At 57.6% G+C, this 12352-nt stretch overlaps 1 protein-coding gene across 1 annotated transcript in view; it reads right to left on the bottom strand.

The window, feature by feature from the left end:
* LHFPL2 (LHFPL tetraspan subfamily member 2) overlaps window positions 1-12352 on the bottom strand; it is a 153751-nt gene that overhangs the window by 23313 nt on the left and 118086 nt on the right. The window contains exon 4 of the mRNA XM_025438374.3: window positions 469-1131. Within this exon, the coding sequence (XP_025294159.3) occupies window positions 469-934 (466 nt within the window). The 5' untranslated portion in view covers window positions 935-1131. The remainder of the gene's footprint in view (window positions 1-468; window positions 1132-12352) is intronic.

Genomic DNA, 12352 nt, shown 5'->3' with positions numbered 1-12352 from the left:
CCGCCCAACCCCTTAGGCTCCCGTGAGGCTCCCCCCCGCCCCCCCGCAGACACACACAACGGCATGGCTCTTTCCACCCCCCCCACACCCAACGGCATAGCCCTTCCCCCACCCACACACATCCAACTGCGTGGCTCTTCCACCCCCACACCCAACTGCGTGGCTCGCCCCCCTCCCGCGAGGCTCCCCCAGTGCGAGGCCGACCCGCGCAGGGCGGCGCTGCGGGGCCCCCAGATCTCCTGGGGGGATGCGCTGACGGGACAGCACACTTTTAACTTACCGGCAAAAGCAAAAAAGTAGTAGTTACTGTCACAAGGCCCCACAAGGTAGAAGCCGGGGAGAGGGCAGCGCAGGGGAACACGGGGGAAGGGTCGCAGGGCTGGGGCGCTGGGGGCGGCCCCCGCCGCGGGTGCGATGCCCGCCCCACCCCGACAGCCCGGGGGGAGCCCGCCCGCTCCCCGCGCCTACCTGCGATCCCTTGCAGCAGCCCGCAGACGTTGAAGATGCTTTTCTTCATGATGCTCTGCACGCACATGGTGAAGACGGACACCAAGGCCACCGTGCAGAGAATGAAGATGCCCACGGCCAGGAAGATAGCGGTGGCCTGCCAGAAGCCGCTGGCAATCTCGCCGAAGCTCTCGGCGTAGGGCCCGCACAGCGTCTCCCGCTGCACCTGCTGCACGCCCGGGTTGCGGATGCAGCGGGCGTAGATGCCCAGGGTCGGGTGCGGCGGCTCGGCCGGGCCTCCGCTCCGGGCGTCGGGCTCGCCGCCCCCGCCCCCGCCCCCGCCGGCCCCGCCGCCGCCGCCGCCGCGGCTCTTGGCTTTTCCGATGAGCCAGTCGGCGCTCATGAAGGCAATGAGCTCGGCGAAGGCCACCACTATACTCAGGAGGGTCCAGAGCATCGAGCGACAGGTGACAATAACATGACACATATTGGTGCTCCAGGCGGGAAGGTCGGGGGTCCACGGGCCGAAGACTCCAGCGAGCGCGTGCGGAAGGCGGCTCGGGCGGCTCAGGAACGAGGCGCTGCTCCGGGGCGCTCACGCCCGCGGCCCGGGGCTCCTGCTGGCCGGCGTCCGGCGGCGCGCGCCCGGGGCGTCATGCTGCCATGGCCCGGCTGCGGCCTCACCTGCGGGGCGGAGGGAGCAGGGCGGTCAGCAAGGCCAGGCCCGCCCCGCCCGCCCCAGCCCGCGCCGGCGCCGCCCCACCCCGCGCGGCGCCGCCCCGCCCCGCCGCTGCCCCCGCCCCGCCCCGGGCCCCGCCCCCGCCCCCGCGCGGACCCGGGCCCCGCCCCCTCCCCGCCCCCTCCCCGCCGCCCCGGGCGCCCGGGTCAACCCCCCCGCCCCCCGCCGCCCCGGCTCCCTCCGTCTGGGCTCCCCTTCCCGGGCTCACGCCGTCTGCGCTGGTTCCCTCTCCGCCCGCGCCCACCCCGCGCCCCTCATCCCTCACCGGGCCGGCCGCCGTCGGGCCGAGAGCTCTGGGCGCACAGGCGCCGCCCCCACCCCTCCGCCCCTTCTCGGCCCGGCGTCGGGCCCCCGCAGCCCCGCAGCCCCGCAGCCCCAGCCCCAGCCCCTGCGAGCGCGGAGACGGCCCGGGGCTGTGCACCGTGCGGCGCTGCCCGAGCCCCGTCCGTCCGTCCGTCCGTCCGTCCTCCTCGCGCGCCGACTTCTGCGCCAGGATCCGCGCGGGCAGGGCTCGGAGAAGCCAGAAGACCCCGCCGAGCGCCCGACGTCCCCCCGCGGCCGCTGACCGGGCCCGCCCCGGCTCACGACGGCCCCTCCTGGTCCCCGGCAGGTGGCTTTGGCCCGGGGCTGTGCTCTCCCAGCTCAGGTCTGGCCCCTGCTCCCCCGGGAGCCCCCCCCCCCCCCCGGGGCAGGGAGAGCCGCGGGGTTCCTTGTTGTCAGCGGTGAGATACCCGGGAGTGGTGTGGGCTCCCCGGGGGCCAGGGAGCGCGGGCCTGCGGCGGGTGGGGGGAGCCCTGGGGAGCAAGGGGCCCAGGGCCGGGCTGGACCTGCCCCCGCCTCCAAGCCTCAGCGCCCCCAGGGGCCCCGCGGACACCGTCACGGGACACGCTGTTCTGGGAAGCGGCCTGGCACCGTCCTAAGGACCAGCCCCTCGGACGCCCGGGCAAGGGACAGCTCTGGTCCCCTCAGACTCGGAGTCCGTGCCCCCTTCCCAACTCAGCTCCCCCGGCCACCCGCCACCCGTCGGCCCAGGTCTCAGCCTGGCCTCCCCTTCCGGGGCTGCTCCAGGAGCTACCACGGAGGGTGCTGGCCCCCCGCTGCGCGGCAGAGTGAGCGCTGGACACCCAGCTCCTGTCCCTCGGGCCTCTCCCTGCACAGCGAGGCCCTGGCCAGACAGCAGTTTAACTGCGGGAAGAGCTCACCGGGGAATAGGACCCTGGCCGCTGCCTGCAGGCAAACGGGAGGCTCAGGCTACTTAGAGACAGAAGAGGCCACCTGGCCTCCCGGGAGGGTCCTGCTCTCACTCCCTACTTCCTCACTGCCCACCCTGCTGTCGCACTCACTGTGACCTAAACGGCAGAGGCCGCGAGTAGAGCCTACTCCCACTCACTCGTTCCCCCCACTCTGCTACCCCCCCACCAGAGAAACACTTCTTGAGAGAAGAGTTACCAGTACAAAGAAAGCTTTGCAGGAGACCGTCTAGAAGGAGCCATTCTGAAGGAGAAGGAGAAACCAGCGAGGGATGAGCCCCGGACGCCCGGGGCCACCGAGCAGCAGGTGCACAGCCCGTCAGGAGAGGCTGAGGCCTCTACCGAGTCCTTTAATTAGGTCAGAAGAGCAGCTCCCGCTGTGCGAGCCACTCTGGATCCCTGCTCCTGCTCTGTTCCGTGGGACACCTGCGTGGGAACGAACGACTGCTATGTGCTTGTCCTTCTGCAGAGCCTCGGGGCCCTGCGACAGCCTCTCGGGTCACCACTCAGGAGAGAAGCGATGTGATGCTTTAGGAGAGCAGAGGGCGTGCGTGTCCGGCGTAGCCAGATGGTCCTCGGCAAACCTAGGGCAGGACCATTGGGCGGGCCAAGTGCTTGCGTTCACACAGTCCTCTGTCCATCCGTGCTAAAACAATCCCCCCTCCGCTGCACCGGATCCCCACATCCACGCCAGCACGGCTGGGATGAGGCCTTCACTCCTGTCTGAACAGGGCGAGAGCGTGCCTTGGTCTCCCAGGCCGAGTTCGCCAATTGCCAGGAGCAGTGGAGTAGCCATGCTGCCCGAGGCTGCCTGGCGGGCTTCCCTGGGGACCAAGTAACGGCCTCAGATCGAGGGGACAAAGGAAAGTCTGGAAGTGCATCAGGGGCTTCCACGGTAGCCTGCGCTCTGGCCACGTCCCATGTGTGCAAAGGGAGAGCCCTGCTGGCACAACATCCACATCAAAGGGGAGACAGATCCTCGTTACAGATCTTGTTACCTGGGGGGGTTCCCGCACACAGCTCCTCAACATGCCATCCGCTGCTATTCCCTGTGATCCCTGCTCCTCCAGAAGTCACTCAAAGAAGACCCGCCCCTGCTGACATGCCAGGTAAAGTCCTCTCTCCGCAGGCCACTACGTACATTTCCATCCCGGGACGGCTGACTTCACAGAGCCCAGATGGTTGTGGATAACTGGACAGCCCTCTGACTTCAGGAAATGGTGCTCTGATTATCACGAAGGTCCACAGAGTAAAGCAAGTAATAAGAGGTAATACTTAGCAAGTAAGAAGAAGAAAGAAGGAGAGGGAGAGGGAGAGGGAGAGAGCCGGACCGCAAGCTCCGGTGCCCTACAGTGCTACTGCAGGCAGAGCGCAGCGCGGGCAGCCGACCAACGGTCGACCCCCACAAAGCCCTCGTACAAGGGTAAAGGCAGTGAGCTGAGCTCAACTGGGTTTGTAACTTCCATCACAGGGTCCTATCTTTGGCAGCTTCCTGCTGTCAGTGAGCAGGGAAGAGGGGCAGGGGAGGCACAGCCACCCAGGGCCAGCTGGCCAGGAGGTGACCGTAAGAGAAACCAAGGGGCAGAGGCACAGTGAGCGGACCCCACGCCGACGTGCGTCACAGGAGACAAGGGTGCCGTCATTACCAGAGCGGCAAAGCCTGTAAAGGAGCCCACGACAGGGTTCTGAAGAACACTAGCTTGCTTCTTCACCTTGGTTCTCTTTTCTACTTTATTATGAAAAATTGGCAAACATGGGTATGAGTTGAAAAGAACAGACTATGAACACTGAGAGTCAACACTGGTACACGGCCTCACACTAACATGCAGGCTTTTTTTTCCGAACCATTTGAAAACAAGTCACAGATGTGACTCGACATTTCAACTCTAAACACCGTGGCATACACCTCCTAAAAATAAAGACATTTTCCTACATAACCACAATAAAAAAACTGACAATACTTTCCTTATATCCAGAGCCTAGTCCACACTCAAATTTCCCTATCCTGCCCCATTTTTTATAGTTGTTTTCTTAAAACCATGACTCAGTCAAGGCTCATGCACTGCATTTGGTTTTGTGTCTCGTTTCTTTTAAGTGAGCTCCAGACCCAACATAGGGCTTGAACTCAAGACCCTGAGAACAAGAGTCCTGTGCTTTACTGACCAAGCTACCAGGCGCCCCTTGGGCTGTCTTGTTTCTTTTAGTGAAAAATAATCCTTTCACCCCTAACCCTGTTTGCATTTTTTCCCCTGACACTGACTTCTTTTTTTGAAGATACCAGGCCAGGTGCCTTACAGGTTTGTCTGCTTCCTCATGAGGTCATTTAAAGTTTTTTCTATCCCTTGTTTTATAGAAATGAGGTTAAATCTAAAGGCTAGTTTAGAATCGGCTTAAATATTTTTGGTGAGACTCCTTTGCAGGTGATGCTGTGTTATTCCTGGGAGGAATAATACTGAGTACACCTCAGAATCAGAATAATTGTATACATATACGGACATATATATATAAATATATATATATTAAGAGAGACAGACAGAAACCTGCCCAGGCCCTCTTGGGCCCTGGAGACCCGGAGTTTTGGTGGGGAGCACATCGAGGGCTGGCTGGGCGGGCTCTGGGGAGCTCCTTGGGCGAGTTGAGAAGCCCTGTTCTGAGAGATGCCATCCTGGAAGCTGGAAAAGTCCTTCACCGAAGGGATTTTACTTCTAAGAACTGTTTGCTGTATTTCTTCGAAACGGAATCACACTTTATATAGAACGCAGGGCGACAGAGCTCCGCGGGCCTGGGACGAAGGTCCCCGCCCCCCCACCCCCCACCCCCCCCCACGCCCCCCACCCCGTCCGGCAGGAGGCCCTTGCTCAGGGATTCCCTTGCACCAGCGGGGCCCAGGCTGGGGTGAGGGCAAGGCTGCTGCGGGCTCGGGTGCCCCCTTCCCATGACTTCAAAGGCCACCCCTCGAAGGCCCTGGGCCCTCTGTCACTCCCCGCCTGCTCCCGGCCGCGTGTGCAGGGGGCCTGAGGTGCTGGCAGCGCCACGCTGCGTGGGCTGTGGGCTGCGGGCTCCCGGGCCTTGGCAAACGGACGCCAGGCTCCGCTCTGCCGCTGGCAGCCGCGAGTCTCGGACAGGCCATTCACCCTCCACCTCGCCCACCTCCGTTTCCTCTCCTGCAAAAATTGGGGTAGCGACCTCTGGCTCCCAAGGCTGCCGCGAGGAGTCCGGGGGCAGCTGCGTAGGCCAATCATGTGCTCAACGTGCCTGAGCTGTTACTAATCGCTGGCATACCGATCACGCGATCATATGGTCAAATAATAAATTTCCTGTCGTGACCCATGTGACTCAAATGATCAATACACTTCCGAGCAGATTGCATGTTGCTCCCACGTCACCGGTGGTTTCTTTGGCAATATGGTCTCCCAGAATCTTCTGGGAGGATAAGAGGATTAGGCAAATAGAATTTATGTGCTTTTTGCCTTCCAAAAGTTGGAAAGACCCTCTAGGAGGCTGCTGCTTGAAGTGTGGCCCCTGGACCATCTCCCACCTCCTAGAGGGAGACGTAGGCCACCTGGTTTAAAAAAAAACAAAAACAAAAAAACTCTGAATTTCTGGTCCCCACACACTGAATCAAACTTTCTGGAGCTGTTGCCAGAAACTTGGTTTTTGACAAGCCCTCAGGAGATTCTCTGTACAGTGAAGTCTAAGACAGCGTCTGGAGGAAGCGTCACACGCGGTGAGGTGGCCGCACTGGCAGAGACACAGAGAGAGGTGGAGACATAGTGGGGGGAGAAGCAGGCTCCGTGCAGGGAGCCCATGCGGGACTCGGTCCCGGACCCTGGGGTCTGCCCCTGCTATGCCTCTGCCTCTCTCTGTGCCTCTGCCTCTCTCTGTGTGTCTCTCATGAACAAATAAAATCCCAAAACAACCACCAAAAACACCAGCTATCAAAGAGGTTTTGCGCCTCTCCTGTGCCCCGGCCCCCCTCGAGCTGACTGAGGAAATGCAGGCATCCTGACGCGGGGAGAAGAGGCCCACACGCACTGACCCGCACCCCGTCCTTGCGTCCCCGCTCGCCTCCAGCTTCCCGCCGATTCCTTCCCCCTTCCAGCCCCCACCTCCGCCCGCATTCTGCCGGGGAGCACTCAGGGAGCACTCGGCGGGTCCTCGTGGAGTAGAGTAACGAGCTGCGGGCAGCCAGGGGGCCAGGGACGCTGCCCACCAGCCTGCAGGGCACAGGCCAGCCCCCCAAGGAGGCGATGTCAGCGGTGCTACGGGCAAGAACCCCTTTCTGGAGGCTTCCCACAGAGAGCAGTGTGACATGTGTAGGTGCAGTATGAAACGACTGCTAGCCTCTGCCTTCCACAAAGGCCTGACGAGCACGCCAAGCCCCGTAAGCTGGACATTCACGAATTGACCTCATTGGTACACTTTTAGCTGTTTTTCTGAATTTCTGTGTAAGGTCCATGCTAGTCTGTGTGTCCCAAGATGGCAGGCTGACGTGACGGGGCGTGACTCCAGCTTGCCTCGGTGAACACGCGCAGGGACGGGGCCCTGGACCTGCCCCTTGTGGGGCCCTGACGTTCGTCTGGATCACACACAAATCAGCTATTGTGCTCAGTAACCTCTCTTCAGCAACTGGCAAGACGGGGCTCCCGGGTTACTATGGGCAGGAGGTCATTTGCTGTTAACCGCCTTTACTTCCCCGAAGGTCTTGGACTACCTCAGAAAACTGCAAGTTTCGCCACGTGGCCTTATTTCTCTCAACTTCTCCTCCCCTGGAGCTGGGCTGTCCACTCGGCACCTGGTTCAAGGAACTTCCCGGGGAGACCCAGCTCATGCACAGGCATCCTGGTTACGACCCGCGCCCGGCCTGGCTCCCCCTACAAGATGCTTCCCCTCCTTGAGGGGAGACCTCTCAGCGGTCTCTGCTGCCTGCTGGCCCTTCCAGGGCAGCGAGGGCCCACCCTCCGAAAGCAACTGAACGAGCCATTTGGAGCACCCAGTGAACTCTTGCTCGTCATCAAGTGTGTCCATTAATTCCCTGCTCCTCACACCTCTTTCTTATGCCCACTCTCACTCCTCTTACATGGGATCCATCCGCTTGCCAAGCACCACTTCTAGAGGCGTCATTCTTATACTTCCTCCCTGAGACATCAGCCCCCCGAGGGAGCACGTCTACTTGTCTGGTCCTATTTTCTAAATGATTCATTCCTTATGAGATTTCTGAAGTCCACTTAACTGGTTTCATTTTTTTTTCCTTGTGCAAACCTCATCATCTAAAAATCTTTAGAAAGCATGTCCTTCTTTATGGGTCTTATGCTCTGTCAAACACGAGGGCCTGAAGAATCAATCTCCCAGGAAGACTCTGAAGAGTGACCTGGAGCACATCCTACAAGCCAGGGGTCGTATGCCTGTGCCCTCAATATACTGTGGGATCCTAACATTTTTGGTTTGTTTCCATGGAATTAGAGCTTGAACTTCAAAGTTCAAGTAAAAGTTTAAAAAAAAAAAAACTTTTAATGTCACTGTTGTATGTAATTTTAAACTAAAGGTGTTTTTCAAGTTCATAATTAATTCTGTGATACCAAGCAAAATATAAGTCTTGAGGTGAGCCTCGTTAGTTTTTTCAGGATCAATAAGACAGTAGAGTGTTTTAATGGAGAGTAACAAAGGATGGAAACCAAATAACTTAGAAGAACTTATGCATAAAAATCAAGATATATAACTTCCTTCTTCATGGACGCCCAATGAACACGAGAGACTCCAAATGCCCTCTGTCTAAGTGCCTCAACTCTGAGAATAAATAACCCTTAGGGAACAGGCTTCTGGCTTGTCTAAGTGGACAGCTGGGCAGCCTCTCCCAGCACTGGCGAGCACAGACACTCATTCTTACAGCAACTGCAGGCTTTCTAGTCCCTTCCATACACAGGCAGAAAGAATCACTGCTGCTCACGAGATACAATGCCATCAGTCAGGTTCCCTTCCAACAGCTTAAGAAAAACCAAACATGATAAACGGAGAGGATTATGCCATCTGTTATTTCTGAGTCTCTCACACAAACCCAGAAAACCCAAGAATCAACTAGAACAAGAGTCCCATTCTGACTGGAAGCTTCTGCGGAAGCTTTTGGGGAAGACTCTATTATTCTTTCAAACCTCCTCTGTCTCTCCGTGGACGATGGCCATATTTTTCCACCCCACCCACATCCAGTCTGACCAGGGCACTGGCTCCAGCCAGTCCAGGTTGAGAAGTGACACATGTCACATCCAAGCAGCAGAGTTCCTGAGCGGGAGCCTCCTTCTCCAGCTCCCTTACTTCTCCCATGAGATCAAAGACACCTCGGAGAGAGGCGTCCCCGTCAGCCCGGGGCCCGAGAGCATGAAGCAGGGGCCCCTGCTCCTTGATAAACACACAGCGTGGGCCCAAGGCCAGCGCTGCCGCCGCCAGCGTGGGATCCCAGCGTGGGATCTGCGGGCGGTGCTCCTGCTGGAATCGGCGCACCGGCCCGTCCCGACTCTCCTGGCGTCAGGTTCAATCCCACCTCACCATCCTCCAGCACGCACACGGCAAAGAACCTTCTCTAATTAAACAATACAGGAGAAACATTAGCGCCCGGCAGCGACCTCGGGAGGACTCACGGTACGGTACAACGCGGTGGTGAGCTGCTCCGATGCAGGTTTTGCTCTCACTACATTTATTTTATAGTTAATACATGGAAGTACTAAGAAAGAATAAAAATGCCCTTTTGAATAAATGAGGACATTTATAAAGTGACTCAGAGGCCCAGCCTGAAGACCGCTTGGCGCAGCAGGCGCCCTCCGAGGTCTCCTACCGAAGAGCCCTGACTCACCTGCAGCTGCCTCAGCTTCCCCTTCCCTGCTTCTACTTCTTCCTCCCGGGGAGCGTGTGGGGCTCCAGCCGCCGTCCGCAGCTGCCAGCTGGGGCCACTGCCAGCAAGCCCGCCCCTTCGCACAGGCCAGCTGGCGCCGCGACCAGGGGAGGCCGGCCACGCTCGCAGGGCCGCGGGACCCGGGGTGCAGGGCGCCCACAGGCCGGTCTGACCCGGCGTCAGGGCGGCTCCTCCCGAGTAGCCGGAACCCGCAGGGTCGCGGGAGGATGTCGGCTGACCCAGGGGACGAGAGACCCCGAGGGAGTGGTGGGCGGGCTGCCACCCGAGCCCCCCGCCGCGGAGCAGGGGTGCTGGCCGCCCGGGACCAGGGCAGGGGGCACGCAGAGGGGCCGGAGAGGCTCCAGGTGGCCAGTGAGTCACGGGCAGACGGAGAGCCAGGGCCACACTTGGGATTTTGCAGGTAATCTGAGAATCAGGGTACTCCTTCTAGGAATCCGGTCATTTTGGAGGCAGCACGAGGGTGCAAACTGGTGGCCCCCATCAGGAAGACTTCCAACAACTCCTGAGAATATCTGTCATTTAAATACGAAGTTTGTAAAATATAGGTACTGCCTCTTTTGAACCAAGTCCTTTAAAAAAAAAAAAAACCAGATATGGTATCATTTCATAAACTCACTAAGAAGTGCCAGACAACAACGTTAATTTGGAAATAGTCGCTGTTAACAGCAAAGAAGGTTCTTTCCTTACACACCCCCACCCCAGCCCTGAAAATCTCACCCACCTGTGCTACTGACACAAGGAAACGGAGGGTTCAGTTCAAGTGGGCCTCTGTGCAGAGGGCCACCCGCTGCTAAGGAGGCGATGGGTGGGAGCTGGAGGCCGCAGACACCTCGTCCGAGAGCCACCGGGACCGGGCAGCCGCCAGCCCCAGACGGGGCACCCCCCGCGGGCCGAAAGCCCACCAGCAATTTCCCGGAGGGTGCAGGGCCAGAGCCGCTCACCACTGCGGCAGCCTGCACCCAGAACCCCCGAGCGAGCCCATCGCAAAGCCACCCCGGCTCTGGGCGGCCTGCAGAGCTCTCAGCAGAGCCATGTGGTTTCCAATCAGCCACTAAAGGGTATTACCAGCGAACTGGGCTCAAATATGCAGACGACCCTCGTCCTTGAAACCAAGAGGATAACTTTGGATTTACCCAGAGACCAAGACGATGCTGGTCATTGCTCACCTTTTTCTTTTCAAACCTTTTATATTCTCACTGAAGTCGTTTTTGCTTGTAACCAATACTGCTAAGCAGTGAGCATCATTTTTAAAAGTCTCTGAATGAGCTAAAGAAAAAAGCCAAAGTCTCCTGTAGGCTACGCTCCTATTTCTAAGAGCCCCACTGAAACGTTCAAACTCGTTTTTTTAATATGTCACTCACGTCGATCCTGGTTTTTTGTATCTGAAGATACAACCTGCAGCCTAAGGTCCGAATCTCCCCGTCTGTGTGCACAATTCCTGAAGGCCAGGCAGCTCACAGCAGGAAGTGACATGGTCCTAAAGCCTTATGCACCGAACACACACGCAGTAAAGAATAAAACGTACAAGGTGGGTGTTCACAAACAAGGCTCTTTATAACTCTATCAAAAATCTCCCCTCTCTAGAGCCTTCCTTCTCTTATATATTTAAGACCCACGAAATACTGTGTGGTCAACGAATGTGCACATACACACGTTTACAATGTCAGATACTTTTATTTTTTTTGTTGTTAGAGACTTTTAAAACTCAAAAAAACCAGCAAGCCAGATTTGTACACTGCATCCACACCCAGTTCATTAACTACTGTCCATGTCAGTGATTTCATAGCCAGAGATCAAGCTACCCAGCATTTTTCAACTTTCCTTAATGAGAATGCCAAATTCAAAACCATAAGCAGGCTTAAACATTCTTCACTTATTAACTAGAGGAATTCCCCAGATATTTAGACTTCAAACTGTTTTGAAAACAGATGGGCTTAAGAATAGCTCCCAAAGGGATGCACACTCTTCGAGGAAAAGTATGTTCGCTACACAGCTGCCAGCAGCCTCAGGTACTTGCAGAGGGAGCACAGTCCCGAAATGCAGGCAACAGCCTTGGCCTACATTACTGAGCTGGCCTAATGACTGAGGAATGTACCAGGCGGAGGAGGCCCCCGGAGCTTTCCTCACTGCAGTCTAGATCGAGTCAGGGCACACTCAGAGTTCAGGATGGTTAGAGCAAACCCTCTCTTTTGGAAGTCTGAACCTCTATGCTTGATCGGATGACCCAGTATTTTCTTTCTGGAAACAGGGATTTACTGTTACAGTTTCTAACAATAGGGAGGCACAGTGATCAGAGACAAAGTTCAATTGGATATCTCAGGAAAGAGACTCTGTGTCAGAAGACCAGGCTGCTTAAAAACAAAAGCAAAAGTGCTAGAAAGACTGTAGCAGAAATGGCTTTAGGTTCATTTCTCTAAGAAGAGACGCCACAACCCTCTGTTCCCCCAGGTTCTCCCCTGGAAGGCTGACAGACCAGGTGGGCACAGAGAAGGCCTATTCTGGTTCACCACACGTCCAGCACTGGGGACACCAGGTGCCACGGTGGGCGCTGCCGCCGTCCTCCCTGGCACAGGTCGGCCAGAGGGTATGACTCACTGAGACCCCACAAGGCTCAGTAAGAGAAAGCGACTCGAGAGAGAGCCTGGGCAATCAGCAGAGGGAAAAAAATAGACTGTGTTTGGTTAGGTAATAAAATGGAACATCCCCGAGAGGCTGACACATATTCCTCTGAAGTCATGAGAACTAACAGACGTTATCACAGCAAACCATTCGTCATAGCCCCGATCACCGCAGGCCTCATGAGAAAACCCTCATGTGGCAGAGAAAGTCCTTTTCTCTGCACCCCAACCGCCAAGCTCTCCCATGAGCAGGGTGGCTAATAATTCCAGGTTCCAGCATAAAATACGGGCTGGACAGTGTCTTGGGGAGCGTCTCTTAGGCCTACACACAGGATGAGGGTGGGATCAACAGCCACTCTCCCAGGACACCTGGGTGGCTCAGTTGGTTAGGCGG

Source organism: Canis lupus, chromosome 3 (assembly GCF_003254725.2).
Source record: "Canis lupus dingo isolate Sandy chromosome 3, ASM325472v2, whole genome shotgun sequence".
Taxonomy (NCBI): Eukaryota; Metazoa; Chordata; class Mammalia; order Carnivora; family Canidae; genus Canis; species Canis lupus.
This window is presented reverse-complemented; position numbering and strand designations above follow the sequence as displayed.